Here is a 16493-nt window from a genome sequence, read left to right as displayed (position 1 = left end):
TTGCATTTTACCCACTTCTTTTTTTAGTACAATGGGGATAGGGGATGACGATACCTGAGTTTGAATCCAGAACTCCCTCGTTCAACGAAAAAAGTAATGTCAACTCAACTAAATAATTAATTTAAATCCAAACATGATATATTGCCAATAGGATTAATTGCAATTGCACAACTAAAAAATAAGTCTCAATCTTTCTTATAGTGTGATTTTAATGCATGTTAAAGTTTCTAACTGGCGAAACCAATCTTTAACTAAGTTGAAACCTCAATCAACTCCGAATTGCCACTGAATATGTCACATAACCTGATCAAAATATGGGACTGCTTTATGCGTAACAATGGTGTCAGGTGACGCTCACACCACCGAGAATTACCTCAATCTCAATTTAAACGAATCGAAATAATATTTGGCGTCTGCCTCCTATTACCATGTATATCGAGTAGTTTTTGCTTTAATTTGTGACAAATCATGCTTACGAAGTCGAGTTAAATTTTTATTTTAGAGTTGATTGAACCTGACAGCATACATCCCTAATTCAAATTATAATTGGAATTAAAAGATAATTGATAAATTGGGAATAAAAAAAGTATGGGGATGAACTTGTGATCAAGGTCCAGTGCAAAGTTTAAAGTTTATGAAAAAAAAATTATGAATTTAAGTCCTATGAATAATGAATATTAATATATTTTAATAGTAATTATTAATTTATTTTAATTAAGGGAAAAAAAAAGTAAACAGAAAAAACAGATTCAATCCAAACCATAACTATCCTTCCATGTCATCTCCTACGTCATTTCCAACAATTTGTGCAAACTCCTCTCTTACTCCCATTCGTCAATCTCTACATTCTTTACCTGTTCCACTCTACAACGCGACAACGTCAAACAGATTGCAATCACACATCTCGCGATCCCAGGGCCAAGGGAGCAATACTAGTGGGGCACTGGGGCCCTCCCCCTCGACAAAACGTAATAGGATAAAATATCTCGTTTTCCACCAATATCTTTTTGCACTGTTGTTCTGCACTCTGCAGTCCCCAGGAAGAGAAGAAAGATGATGGCTCCGGTTCGGCTGCTGCTGGTCGGCGTCATAATCGCCTTCGCTGCGGGCACACGAGCTGGATCGGAGTTCCTCGCTGGTGATAATCCGATCAGGCAGGTTGTCGATGGTTTGCACGAGCTCGAGGCTTCTATTCTGCGGATCGTCGGCGACTCGAGGCGTGCTTTGTCCTTCGCTCGTTTTGCTCACAAGTAAATTTATTTCTTAATTTGTATATATATATTTTAGTTTTCTAATTTTTCATTCTGTACTGTTTTGGTATTCATGATGATTTTTTGGGTGTGGAAAGGTATGGGAAGGGGTACGAGAGTGCTGAGGAGATAAGGAGGAGGTTCGAGATTTTCTCGGAGAATTTGAGGATGATAAGGTCGCATAACAAGAAAGGACTCTCCTACACTATGGGAATTAATGGTAAATTTGTCTTTCGTTAGTGTTGTTTTATCGATCATCTTTTAGGTTCTTCATTTTTATACAGTAACTATAGTGATGATTGCTCTTGTCCTATGGTTGACTTTCGGAAGGTTGATTTTTAGATGAACCAGACCTCTGTAACTTTTGATATTTTAGCTGAAATAGTGGTCGGTCATTGATTTCTTGATGTAATTTGCTACTCCCTCCATTTACAATTAGACAGCCAGTTGTTGCCGTTGACCAATCAACTTGATTGTTTGGAATAGCGAACACTTTTGTTAAATTAAAGAGTATTTGATTAGTGAACACTAGAGTTTGAAAGTTTTATTATGTCACAAATAATCAAAAATCAATATGATTGGCTAGTTGAAGAATTCAGTGTGCTGGTTTCGTATTGTCCGATGGAGCACTGATTTGTGGATGAAGTCAGTCCTAACTTAGGCAGATTCAGGTTTGTAGTTATATGTGTATATATGTATTGCTTCACTTCTTTGTACCTTTGAATTAACAGAAGTACAAAAATGAACAGTAGTATGCGATGAAGGGGTGCTTAGAAAGTTTTCTATAAATGAATTATCTTTTTTTACTCGAGTTTGTGAATGAATATGTGATTTTCGCATGCTTGTTGCTCGAAGATAAATTTTCTTGTTCACCAATATCAATATATGCTAATGAATGCAGAAGGCATGCAAACTTGAGTAGTTGTAATTGATCAGAGCATGTCCATCTTCTCGAATCATGCTGAATACAATTAGTAATTTCTTGATTATTAAAGACATCAAGTTAATATATAAGCTCTTTGAAATGTTAAGTTCCTCTCTGTCCTTGACAATGGTCATAAAATGAAACAGAGTTTACGGACATGACATGGGACGAGTTCCGGAGGCATAGGCTGGGTGCTGCTCAAAACTGCTCTGCCACCACAAGGGGCAATCATCAGCTCACTGATGCCCCCCTTCCAAAATCGGTACTTATGGTTTTATCCTCAACTTAGTTCTTGCTGCTTAATATGTTGAAACATGTACGGTGTACCTCTTAGTTTCTTTTCATGCTGCAAATATTCATAGGGTTTTGTAATTTCTAGCATATATAATCTTGTTCATCCACTTGATCTTTACACAGAATTTTAAGAAGATTCTATTTTTTTTTTAAATAATACTTTTGAACCTACTATGAGGTATTGTTGACCCAAAATGCTGTTCAGTTACTATTAGTATCTGACTTTTTACGGTGGATTTCAGAAAGACTGGAGGGAAGCGGATATTGTTAGCCCAGTAAAAAATCAAGGTCATTGTGGTTCTTGCTGGACATTCAGGTATGATCAATTTGGTTGCACTAGTGGAGATGAGAACTTATATCATATAATATTGCTCGTATCCAGATGTCAGAAGAACCATGCATGGATCCTAATGCTTGTGATGTTTACAGCACAACTGGAGCACTAGAGGCAGCTTATGCACAAGCTTTCGGTAAGGGAATTTCCTTGTCCGAGCAGCAGCTTGTTGATTGTGCCGGTGCATTCAACAACTTTGGCTGCCATGGTGGCTTGCCATCTCAAGCCTTTGAGTACATCAAGTATAATGGTGGGCTTGAGACTGAGGAAGCATATCCATATACTGCCAAAAATGGTGTTTGCAAATTCTCATCTGAAAATGTTGGTGTCCAAGTACTAGATTCTGTCAATATCACCCTGGTAAGATGCTTGACTTTATTGATTTCCAGTCTCAACCTAGAATTGGTATTTCTTTGCATCTCCCATGGCTTTGCATGAATTGCATAGTACTGTACAAAAGGAAGCAGGTCATGTATTGTTTCTTCCAACTTGTCAAAGTTAACTTGCAAATCCCAACTTGTTCAAAATTCAAGATATTGTATATAGCATATTTTTGTACCGCATTGCTTTCAATTTAGCCTATAACAGCTGAATTTGTCAATATAATTGATGTTTTGTGCTTAAAAGTGATGTTCTATGGAAAAACTAAAGAAATTCTCTCAGTAATTTTGTTTACGAGATTAAAAACATTGTTCTTTAAGACAATAGAAAAAACAAGGGAATATAATAGCCGTGTACACAAAGCTGAGATAGTTTTGTTTGTTTGCTCATGAAATCACAGGGTGCTGAGGATGAACTTAAGCATGCTGTAGGATTTGTTCGACCTGTAAGTGTGGCTTTTGAGGTGGTTAGTGGATTTAGAGCATACAAAAGTGGAGTTTATACCAGCACTACTTGTGGCAGCTCTCCAATGGTGAGTTTTGCCATATTACTCTCTCTAGTGCTGGAAAATGACCGACTCGTGCAAATAAAACTTGCAGAGCCGCTTTAGCATCTAGTGTTTAGCATCTGGGGAAAAGGGAAAAAAGGAAAAGAAAATGTTTATAAAGAGAATAAAGATAAAAGTATAAAAACTCTTCTTCATGATGATGATTTTCTCACATTTGCTGGCATGTTTGCAGGACGTAAACCATGCTGTTCTTGCTGTTGGTTATGGAGTTGAAAATGGTATCCCATATTGGCTCATCAAGAATTCATGGGGAGCTGATTGGGGTGACAAGGGATACTTCAAAATGGAGATGGGCAAGAACATGTGTGGTAAGTTTTCTCAAAGTTCTAATTTTCACTTGTAATGTCATTTTAAACATCATACGTAATCGATCAGCCTGAAAAACTCTAGTAATTTTCTCCGACGAATGTCTATTTATCTTAGATGGCTGACCAACTTCATTGGTGGGTCCAAATAATGTACACCATTGTTCAGTGAACTCATAGGCATAAGTTTATTATTGCAGGTGTTGCAACCTGTGCGTCATACCCCATAGTTGCTTAAGATTTCTTGAAAGAAGTTAGAGTCTCTCAGGGGAATACGTGGTACCAAACCCCCGTCCTCCAGTTTCAAATGCAGTAGTCGTCAAAGGTTTCCTTCAATGGCCATGTTGTGCAAAAGTGGTTCAAGATTGTTGTACACAATAAGATCTAGGTTGAAGCTATCCACACGGTTCACGTGTATACCAAAAGCCCTTGTAAATTAGCTTATTAATTGTCTGAGGTAACATCTTTCAAGTTATAATAAATATTCTTCAGTCTCTTGTTGTTGCTGGTTTTCTGTTTGATTGTGATCCTAAAAAAGAACGTTCTTCTGTAATCCTGCCCTGTTGGCTCATCCTCTTTTTTTCAAGTCTTGTTAATTTGCATGCCAAAACTTAGAAATTCATTGACTATTGCACTATACAATTATCAAGCAATTGTCGCTCTTACAAAATGAACAAAAATACCAAGGACTTGTGTTTGAATTTTGTCTTCTTGATTCTCAACTATTGATTGCTTCTCTTGCTAGTTATTGAGTTGTATCTGTTGTTCCAAAAAAAATAGAACCAGCATTTTTTAAATTATTAGTTGAAATAGATATGCTGTAAATACAAGATCTGCAAAACATACAATTATCAGAATCATACTAAGAAAATTTCACCAATAGTTGGAGATGATAATGCATGTATTAAATAAAGAGTGAGGTAGCAAATCTCGACCTGCAACATGAAGGGCTAATATTTATACGAAATACCTAAAGATTTTATGTGCAACTTTTACCTAATGTATGATCTATCTAGTAAGCAACAGTAATTTGTACATATTAGAGTTTTTAAAAACTTTCAAGACCTAGATAAATATTCCCACTTCAATATTCATGTTAAACACACCAGACTAATAGAACTTTAAAATTAAAAAATGATTAACAAACGGGGAATGGATGATAAGGTTATCCAGAATAGTGGTTCAGTCCTAGGATTAGAATACCAAATGTTGAACAATTGCAGAATCTTAATTTAGCACAAAAGTCATCAGCCAGTGTCCAGCTTTGTTTCCTTATTTTAGTGAAAAGTTCAGCCCCACCACTGCATTTTGAAATACTGATAAACTACTAAATAAAATAATTAACAATTAACTAAAAATACGTACCAATAATCAACAATTATGAAGCAAACAAACACTATTCCTCATGACTTGACTTTTAATTTCTTTAAATACTATTTTTTGGGCCATTGACGAGGAATGTTCCATAATTAATGTTGTTTTATGTTTTCCGTGGTCGTCTTTTTTCTTTCCACCCCATTATTTTGTTTTTCTTTATAAAAAAATTGAGTGATTTTAACTTCAATTACTACTACTAATTATCATCTACTTTGTAATCTACGAGATATAATATCATTTTGTAGTAAAATATTTGTATAATTTTGAGAATAATTGACGATTGATGAAATCTAGTAAAATACCCATACTTATATTAATTTATACTAATATAGAAAAACTATATTTTTAAACAATGATTTGTAATATAATTGCATTAAATCTTTTGTTGTATAATAATACTCTTATTTTAGTTTTATTTCTTCTTTATTTTATTTGAAATATGATGTAATAAGTTATATGTTTTATTTTTATTTATAGTATAAAAATAGGGACGAAGTGCCTTTCAAATTGAAATTGGGGGTACAAATATGTTAAGAGATGAATCGTGTTATGCAATACAAATAAATTTACGTTAAAAGTAAATAAACAAACTTTATTGGACAAAATTAATCAATCAGTTCTTGATCTAAATCCCCTGTTGAAGACAAGGGAGAAATGCGAGAGTTAACTGATTCCGAATTCTGCCAAACACGGTCTGGGACTCTAAAAGAGAGAGAGAGAGAGAGAGAGAGAGAGAGAGAGAGAGAGAGAGAGAGAGAGAATAGTTTCCGCCTGGGAAGAAACCGAGAAGTGTGTCGAGGTAAACAGTGGGCTGACCGCAAATGAGCTTGAAATCCGCTGAGGAACCATGAATCAGCTAAACAAGTGAAGAGAAGAAAGGGAACGAAAGGAATCTCTCTTGAAAAATGTCAACTGATAGACCCTCTTCTTCGTTCGCTGCATCCCCGGATGAAACCAATCTGTGAGATTTCTTCTCTTTGGTGATCGTAGGTGGAAATATATACGTAATTCTCTGGTGAATTTATCTTATAACTTTATTTTAAGTCTTTGGGAAGTTTTTTGTTGTTTTATGTTGCACTAGATTTTCGCTAAGTTTGCTGGGGTGGGGTGGGGTGGAGTTGATGAATTGTGGTTTAGTTGGGATTAGGATTATCTAGGTATGGTTTTTGGTCTATGGAGTTTGTGTTGAATTACTTAGTTGTTGGATGCTACCGAGAATGTGTAAAATTGTGTAGACTGGGATGCTTGATTCTTGAGCTTTTGCAGCAGTTTTGATTGAACTCTGATGTCAAAATGATAATTTTGCATGCCTGGGTATATTTTTATCTATGGTATTTCTGAAAGTGCCTGATAATTTTGCGAGAGTGAATTTGAAAATATAACCTGGAATTAACTCAAAATTGCATTCATTTATTTCCATATGTGGCTTAGCTGGGTGATTCGGTGGAAGATCTCCTGAAAGTTAAATTAGGTTGCATCGAATTTTCATTTTCAACATCATTTTTGTCTTTTTTAGTCTTTGTTTATGAGTCCGAATGTTCTCTCCAAGAATGTTTTACATCTCAGAAAGCCAAGAGTTCTCTATCTCTATCTTTTGCCAGGAAAGTATATATATTGTACATAGCACAAACATAATCAACAAGTACCGAAACTACACATCTTTTAAGTTGGTGGGCTTGTCTTCCTTTAGTAGTAACTTTGTCATTGTTAAGTTGAAAATTGCCTATTCTTGAGAACTTGATATAGTCTGGGGAGTTGACCTTTGGGGTATAGTTTCTGATCCACTCTTGGGTTAAGAATTGTGATCTTAAACAAAAACAATGTCAAGTGAGTGCTTTTGGATTTGCTGGACTATGTGGACGGATGCCTCTCACACTTTCAACTATGTGGAGAAGCTTACTATATGGTTTAGACCATGTTGTCAATGCTCCTTCACCTCAGAATTTTGTTTTTGATTCCTGTTTTTAACATTGTGCTCATTCACATGTTTAATGTCTTTTGGAGTGGGCTGCAAAAGTCTGTGCAATTATGTTTTGCACAATTAGTCTGTTTTTAGTCTCTGTTTCTTATGATGATTTTGCTACCTTCTATGTAGTTTCCTTGACATACTGCAAGAGGCTCCTTTGTTTGGTCATCGGAAGCGTACAAGGATCATTGGGAGTATCTTTTATTGTCTTTTATTGGCACGTCTTTTTTTCCCTTTAGTTGTATCTTTCGGCCATCATACTGGCAACATAATTTGGTGAAAGCTGATTGTTATTTGACTCTAGGCAGGTTATGCGATTTTAGCTGTGGGAGCTACATGGATACTTCATACCTTTCAAGAATTAATCATTCTGCTACTCTGTACCTGTGATGTCATTCTTTTGGTTGCCACAGGTACTCTATTCACATTTTTTAATCTCTTTAGCTCTTTCTGCTTTCATATTTTCTCTTAAATTCTTATGAGGTTTAGATCATACCTGATCTCTGTCGAAACTTTTGCACATAGCATAAAGTTGGGCATTGGTGATCTTTGTAGAGTACCAAGGTTGTTTGGGTTTAAGTTTATGTGCATGATGAAGGCCGACAATGATAAAATCAAGTTGATGAATTGATTTATAATGAGACAGGAATTCAGTTGTTTTCTGTGATTCTGAACAGTAGAATAATATTATTCAGTTTTGGAGCTTGTTAGGATGCGCGCTCGACAATACAAATTTTTTGTCGAACAAAGAATTAGAGTGCTGACGTTTTAGTAGAATGAACTGCATTTCTAGCTGGTCAAGAACAGTGAAAACTGATGAGAAGTGACTGCTTGACCCTCACAAGAGCTGGAATATTTTTAAGGGTTAATTTCATCTTGCCCTTTGTTGTAACACACTTGTAACACACATTAGGAGGGTATCTCCTTCGTGGTTTAATTGCGTCACTTTTCCCCTTGTTCATTATGCCTGAATTACAACATCTTCTGAAACATGCCTTTATTTAAAAATCATCCAAAAAGAAAGAGAGAGAGAGAGAGAGAGAGAGAGAGAGAGAGAGAGAAATAAAAACTAGAATCCCCTTGTTACAGCCACTGCACTTGACAAGAATTTAAAATGTGAAGAAGATTTCTTATATGTTGGGGTTGAAGTAACTTTTCCTTCCTTTATTTCCTTTTCTTTTTCTCTCATCCTCTTCATTCTTGTACAAGGGGAAGATTTCATAACTCAATCATCATTTACTGTAAAATACTTAAATTGAACAAATGGAGGAGCCAAAGTGACGCAATAGATAGATGAAGGGATTACTCTCCAAATTCAAGTGGGAAAGTGGATTAACCTGATTCTGAATCAAAATATAAATTTGTGTTATGATCAATCTTCAATTCTAATAAGATAAGACATGTATGTGATCTCCCACAGGAAATAAGTTTAAAATTCTAAAATTATATTTTCCATAAGTCAGTTCTAAGACTTATTATAACCTTTCGATAAATTAATTCTAGGAGACTAGGACCTATCTTGATGGCTAAGAACAGTAAATACTACTTAAATGACAACTAAAATTCTAATTCAAGACTTATGAGCTGCTCTCAAATACCGAAGTAAACCCTAACCTAAATTATCTTGACGAGCACAGATTATAAAGCCTTAGTTAAAAATGATTATGGTGTTGGACGTTGTATTTACTTTTCATTAGTGTTCACCTGCTATGACAAACTAGTGTTAATTTATCCACAACAGCTGGTAGCAACTTGTAGATACTTTTGAAATCTAACTCTCAATTTTCGGTTGGTCTTGGCACCAAATTTGTTGAATACCTTAGAGTGACAATTGGTGAAGTGCGAAGGTGTCTTGCTGTGAGTTGGTTTAATTAACAGCTAAGGTAGTTGATCTGACAGGATATCCTAGTTAATGCAATCAAAGTATGTTGCATGCATATGGCTGGCAAAGTTGCAGAAACTATATGATACAAACATGATAGACAATTATAAAAAAAATGAATAAATTGATGATTGACCTATCTAGAATTTCCAGTGATTCAAATTAAGAATATATGATATTAATTTGGATAACAGAAAACCAATAAAAGTTCAATTTTCTAAAAGAGAAGTATACTAATTGGATCACTATCCCATGGTTCTGGTTAAGCGTAAAATTAAGTAACATGAGCAAATTCTAGTATATTTACCTAATTAATAAATTCTTTAACACCTGCAGACATGATGTTCTATGGGATGTTTGTGTGCAAACACGTTTTTCGGCAGATGTGATGTATGTATAGCAATAGCCGTAGTGTCTGATTTATTAGACATGTTTTTATGTATATTGCTTGGGACATAAGAGTGAATAGATATGGTTGTGTTATCTTGATGCAGGTAAAGATAGAACAGCGCACTAGTTTTTTATTTGTTAACGAGAAAACTGTGATGTGCATATAATTGTAGCTGGACTTTGATGAACTGTTATTCTTACTAATGACAGCTAGTACCATTTACAGGCATATTTCAACAGTATCTTGTTTACCAAGTCAAGAAGATACGGCTACAGGTATTTAGTTGCTCTCTTTTCATTAAAGTAATATCATTATCCTCTTTGCTGTGAGGGATCTTGTTAACATCCGTTTATCATTATTTGGAAATAGAATTTTGAAATTGAAGATTGAATGTTCTTCATTGTAATGCTCTAGAGCAGAAAATACAAAGTTCTTGTTCAATCCTTTTAGCAGTTGAGTGTGCAGTCTGTACCAACAGAAATCAAAGAATTACTTCCATGAACAAGTTTTCTGATATGCATCTGTGCAATGCTATATTATCCAAGAAAAGTAAAGTTTCCAGAAGCTTCTCTTTACTATTTTGGAGTTCCTTGTAGGTATCACAATATTTAGATGCTGAATGTACAAAAATTTGATTTGGAGTCTTTGTTATGGATGCATAAACGTATGCATTTAACATCACATGAATGAATTCCCCTGAAGTGGTGAATTGACTTGCTCTGCGTTGTGTGCTATTGTATGACTGAAGTTTGAATGTCTATTGATTGAGGATGTTGTTGGAGAGGGCTGGAGATTCTGACACATGCATTTGCTTAATTGAAAGAATTGTACAGTTTTAAGATGTTAGGGTTGACAAAACAGTTTGCTGAAATATATGAAAAGCAATGTCAAGGAATGATATAGTTGAACTTTGACTGCGCATCATAGACAAAAATAGCAATTATGTTTGAGATATGGGTTTTGGCTTCCTAGTCAGATCCCATTTTTCAAAGAACAGTATAAAACCTAATGTAGCTACTTATGGTAGTAAGGCATGAGAAAGTAAATACTGAAAACCTTGGTTATGAATTTTGACTTCATCATGCAATGCATTGCCAAGGCTTAGCGAGGAAGAAGCACGTTACCTTTCATATATTTTTTTTTTTACTTTACTGTGTTTATGATTTATGATATCAGTGTGTTGGAAAATGATATACACTTTTGATTTTGTAGGGTTACTATGGTTTCAGCCAAAAGTTGAAGCATATAATTCGCCTACCATTTGCTACTATTGCATATGGTATGCATATTTCCTGCCTGTGCATTTTTACATAGAATTATTAATTTGCAGTCAATTGTTGTAGTTTATATTATAAATCATCAGGTAGTCAATAAAACATATCAGTAATTAATTTCTAACTCTATTAAGTATAATTTAGTATCTTAATATTAAAATTCTTTTTGGAAGATGTCCTTATAGTAATGAAGGCAGTGTTTTTGAATTTCCTGCTTTTATGTGTAAAAATACTGAAGCTAATCTTGTTGTGCCAAATTCTTCTTTAATTAAACCCCAGACTTACTATAAGTCTCTTTGTCTGTCGTCCTTGCCCTTTTGGTCTTCTAGCGAAAGTTCTCTTTTCCTTTAAGCTCCATAGCACCAAAGCTTGCTGAAAATATTTTTGTTGCCATGTGGTTTTCTGTTCTTGTATAAAGAAACAGCAAGATGGTCAAAGAAAGAAACTGTAACTTGAAGTTGAGCTTAAAATTATGGCAACAGTTAATTGTTTGGCTGTTCCATCTTAGAATGGCTAGATATTTCTGCACTCAAGAAATTTTGGGGCTATCTGTAAGAATGTACTTGTTTACCCACCCTCTTAGCTTTTTGCAGATGCAGAATATGGATGAAATAAGAAGTTACCTTTGATTTATGAACTTGGTCTAGCACACTTCAGTTTAAGAAGTTAATATCCTGTTAGTTGTACTCACCACGAAGTACTATCATGCCTATCTGTTTCCTCTTATGTTTTCTTTTCCACTTTACTGTCTTCTCCCTCCTTCTGTCATTGCTACAAGCCACTTCATTGCTGTTGTTGTCGTTGTTGTCTCATAAACTGTGAACCATTGCATTACATTACACATTATCTATTTTGCAGATATAATTGCCAAACAAGGACCTATGACAGAATTAGATATTTCTAAATCCCTCTTCAAAATCAAAACATCAAAAAGGCAGAAATAAAATCAAACTTTTGGAAAGTGCTTTGAGACAGGCCCTAAGAACTCAAGATGTCATGTGTTGAACAATAGACACGCACAGTGTATAATGGTATTGTTCTCAGTGATGCAAATGTTGCGCTTAGGAATCGCTTCTTTATGGTATCATCATATTACTTATAAATTAAGGTGAAACGGGAGATGGTGACATTTATAGGAAATTTGTGGTTTCTTTCTAACCTGGAGAAAATTTTTGAAAAGCAGAAAATTGTCCTTTTAAGTCTTAAGTTTCTGTTTCGCACTTTGTAGCATGTATGATTTAGAGAGAAAACAATATGCAAATCTAGTTCATGGTAAATCTTTACACTACATTACTTGGAAAACTCTAGAGAACATCCCTTATAATTTGTTTTCCCATTTCCAAACTTTATCCCTTATAATAAGTTTTACCATTTCCAATCATTATTTTTATAGGGGAGCTTACATGATCTAAACTTTCTTTGACTACGCTAATTGGTCATTCCTTTCTATGAATACACCTTTCAACATGTTGAGATTTTGCTGTGAAATTACCTTTCGTTTTTTCATGTGGAGCATTTCAAACGAGTAGTGCTATGTGCTCAAGATGAGTTAGGTCACCAGGTGCCTTTTGTTGGCTTCTCGTATTATACTACTAGTATCATGTAAGATGCACTAAGTTAATCTGCTTCTATGTTATATTTCTTTGTTAAGGTTTTCATCAACTTGTATTTGTTGCAAGGGTGTCTATTAATCTTTTAGCAGGACTATGGTGAAGAACTGAATCTGAGAAAGCAGCCTTGTCTACCATAGAACTTTTTTTTCTCTACTCACAACTTTTTCTTGTCTACCATATAACAAATTTGTATCAGCTTGCTTGTTGAACCATTTAGTAGCTCTGCTCCTAAGATGGAATATCCTAATATCCTCCAGAAATTTTGTAGTTAGTCCATTATATTTGTTCCGAGCCTAAAATGGAAAATATCTTCTGTTTAGTTGACTATGCTCTATATCTTGAGTTTAGTTGACTATATTATTCGGGATAATTTTTTGACTTCACCGGAAATAGAGTTGATACATTCCATTAGATATTATTTTATGCTACAGCTTCATGCATACAACATTATACTAATGTTTTGTATCTAAATTGCTCTACATTTATGGTTTTACAAAGTTCCATGCATCTCTTGCTGGGTTTATGGTTTCCTATGCTTATTATGCTGTCTACAGACTAAGAGAAGTACAAGAACTTCATTGAATTAGGATGAACTGAACTCTTTAATGCAGGAACTGCTGCGATGCTGCTTGTGATGTCGTGGAAACCCCATATCAGTATTCTATCAATTGCTATGATGCTCAGGTCAACATAGTAAAATCTATTCTTGGCTGGTATCTACTGTGGAACAATTTGCATGAGGTCACCTACAAATATATTTGTTCTGGTGATCTGGATATAGGGAGTTTCTCACCGCTCTAGGCCCTGAAGAGTTTCTGATATATCCTAAGAAGTGCTCTGACTTTAGTTAACATCATGTTTTGCTCACTGCCTCTATGCCCAATATGCTAGAGTCATTTTTTATTAGACGTAGATGGATAAGCTTCAAGTAAAGTTGCACATTCACATGTGTTGAAGCTGATAGTGTTTGGTCAGTCTTAACTGTCAAAGATAACCCAACTTTTCCTATGGAATTCCCTGGAGTTTCTGGATTTAGACCTTGTGGAGTCTGCCATCTTTAGATGAGGAAACACTGTCATTCTTCAATATGACCGCACAAGACTTCAGCAAATCTTACACTGACTTATGTCATGTTTCTGCAGTGAAAATGGTAGTTGAGCTTAGGCTCCAAAGAAGGAGATCAAGTGTATGGAGCATGCACAGTTGAATTAGCTTTGGTTCATTTCCTCGCATGAATTGCTTCAGCATTTTTTGTTGCTGCAACTGAATTTAATTCACTATGAATAATACTTGTCTTGTTGTCTAATCATGATTAAGCCAGCAAACGACAAAGCTTAAATTATTTGAGCTTTCTGCATCATTTGATGCCAAATTTGTTTAAGGATGTCTTTGAGAAATTAGTTTAGTCTGCATCTGATGTTCGAAGCTATTATTTGATCATTATAAGGTGATTGTGATCTCATGACTTTGTGGGCCCCTGTCGATTTCTGCAGAATTATTATGCTGGTTGAAGCAATATGTGCTGGTTTCTTTATGAGTGTCTATATCGGTGAGTTTTATTGTCAAATTATATTGTGGAACTGAACACTGCATTATCTTAGAAAGTATTTCAGAAATGGGGATACTTCTGAAAAGTTTAAGTTGTTACCATTTCTTGTCTCTTTTAGCCTTTGAGAATAAAATTTTTATTGTGGTTTATTGTAATTTGAATAGAAGTTTACCCATCATAGTTTGAGAATGTGAGTATTTGGTCAAGCATTCACATCTGAGAATAGCCACTTCATGCAATAATTAAAATATTTTAACATAATAATGTAGTGATAGCTTGCATTTTTTTGGACTGTAGCTTCTGAATCTAATATTGGTGATTCAAAAAGTTCCAATTTGTTACTTGAGAGACTATGAATATGGATTATGGAAATCTGAAAAAGCATTTTGGATTGCAGGTTATGTGCACCAGTACAATTCATTGGATTCACAGCCTGACGTTTTGAACTCGCTGTACTCTCCACTGCAACAGTCAAGTTCTTTAGAAGGATTAAGGTAGTAACTTCTCATGATTTGCATATCAGTGATACTGGTTTAGAATCAAAGCTCAGCGTTATTGGACTTCTCCTCCTGTGAGCTCATTTTATTATCAAAAAGTGTACTGGTGATATCAATGCAGTAACTAGTTCAATTTCTTTTTAGTGTTGTACCTCTCTTTTGGGATGTTTGAAAGGAAGACAATGTTTGAATGGCCAAAATTCTATACAATCACTATAAAATTACTAGGACCTATGGTGTTAGAGACCGGGGATGGATCCAGGATTGGAGTTCTGGGGGGGACCCGAATAGTTACTAAAAGTTGAATTCTTTTTAAAATTGATGTTAAATAAATAATAAGGTCTGTACATAATTAAAGTTCAATTATACATTTAAGAGCAAAACTTATAACATAAACCAAATTAAGAGAATTTAAAACTTGATATAAAGTTTTTTAAAAGATTTTCACCAAACACTCTGTTAAGATATAAAGGATTAACAAGCTTAACTAGAGATGAAAGATAACAATTTAGGCATTGATACCTAGCAACACATAAAAAAAGACAATAATATTTTAGTTTTCATGTATCTGGTAAAATTGGGTACTTAATTTGCTGAATAGTATTTGCAGAAGCTCACACTCACACATATATACATACATATTTAATTAATAAAAAGAAGAAGACAAATCGTCCAAACTAGTTTTTTAATTAATTTAAATCGACAATGATAATTATACTTCATTATTTATTTTATTTTGCACTAGCAACTTGATTGTCACTTTGGAGGGCCATGGCCCCCTCTAGATCCGTCCCTGTTACAGACGCAACAAAAGTGGGTCGTTTGGAAATGCACCTTGATCATGCATCAGACAATGGCCTTATTAAACGATTTTAACTTTGTTGGGTGAAGCCTTTGAGAAACATGGATAGAATGTTTCTCATGATACTTGCAGCTAGAAGGACAGTCATATAACGTAGGATGGAGCTATTCAATTGCTGAGTAATGTTGCCTGCCTTGTATTTCATTCAAATTCACCAGGTTAAGTGCCTTGGTTGAGTTGAGAACATATGAGAGGCTGACCCCAATTCATTCCTACATAAAAGTAAATGTTACCAAGAGTAAGGAAAGATAAAACTTGCAATCATGTTTCCTTCACAAGATTTCACTTGGAATTTCAATTGATTCCCTATGATATATCAGTGATGGTGACTTTATGTGTTGGAGTGTATTTGTTTTACGATTTCAACAAAGTGAAGATCATTGTTCGTTTTGCTTTACTTTTATTGCATAAATGAAGTTAATTTTTCTTTGTGCTGGTATATAATTTACATTCTATTTCAAGATACCAGAATTTGATGTCATACTTGTCTAGAAGGATATTCTTTGTAAGTGAACTCCTATTCTTTGTAAGCAAAAAATTGGTTTTCTATCGAGCAGAATTACTGATTATCCTGATTAGTAATCATAGCACTTTGTAAGTGAACTCCTATAGTGATTCTTTTATATGGATGTGCTGACATTTTTCTTTTATACTAGGTACCATGATGGTGGGCGGCTGTCTGATCAACAGATGGCCTTGTTGCAATATCAGAGGGAAAACCTCCACTTTCTCAGTGAGGAGGTATCTCATGACTAAAAACTTCTAAAAATTCTTGTGGGAAATTCCGTTACTTTGTTTTTAATCTAGAGACAGGGAGGACACAAGTTTTGGTGGTTCATTTTGTGTAGGATGTAGCTTTTGCTTGCTTAGTTAAGATTTCATGCAAGTCCCTAATGGCCAAGTGCATCATACTTTTATCCAATCTTGATTGGGTAAAATGGATGGATGATATGTAGCACTTGGTAGCAAAATAAGTAATTAGGACATTCTCTGTATAACTTCGATCCTTGTGCTTTTCTTGTTGA

The 16493-nt window shown here is 34.8% G+C and overlaps 2 protein-coding genes across 2 annotated transcripts in view; both read left to right on the top strand.

Moving 5' to 3' along the window:
* Positions 938-4610, top strand: LOC105173682 (cysteine proteinase 3-like). The gene is made up of 8 exons (XM_011095530.2): positions 938-1250; positions 1349-1470; positions 2322-2437; positions 2712-2785; positions 2899-3163; positions 3585-3716; positions 3925-4060; positions 4258-4610. Exons 1-8 carry the CDS (start codon positions 1054-1056, stop codon positions 4293-4295), a joined length of 1080 nt encoding a protein of 359 aa, XP_011093832.1. The 5' UTR covers positions 938-1053; the 3' UTR covers positions 4296-4610.
* LOC105173681 overlaps positions 6033-16493 on the top strand; it is a 14794-nt gene continuing 4333 nt past the window's right edge. Inside the window, exons 1-10 of the mRNA XM_011095529.2 lie at positions 6033-6395; positions 7530-7617; positions 7705-7813; positions 9899-9948; positions 10886-10952; positions 13172-13244; positions 14054-14109; positions 14507-14603; positions 16125-16209; positions 16451-16493. The exon at positions 16451-16493 is cut by the window's right edge and continues 41 nt beyond it. Coding sequence (XP_011093831.1) covers positions 6340-6395; positions 7530-7617; positions 7705-7813; positions 9899-9948; positions 10886-10952; positions 13172-13244; positions 14054-14109; positions 14507-14603; positions 16125-16209; positions 16451-16493 — 724 coding nt within the window. The 5' untranslated portion in view covers positions 6033-6339. The remainder of the gene's footprint in view (positions 6396-7529; positions 7618-7704; positions 7814-9898; positions 9949-10885; positions 10953-13171; positions 13245-14053; positions 14110-14506; positions 14604-16124; positions 16210-16450) is intronic.

This window comes from Sesamum indicum, linkage group LG11, assembly GCF_000512975.1.
Source record: "Sesamum indicum cultivar Zhongzhi No. 13 linkage group LG11, S_indicum_v1.0, whole genome shotgun sequence".
Lineage (NCBI taxonomy): Eukaryota > Viridiplantae > Streptophyta > Magnoliopsida > Lamiales > Pedaliaceae > Sesamum > Sesamum indicum.
This window is presented reverse-complemented; position numbering and strand designations above follow the sequence as displayed.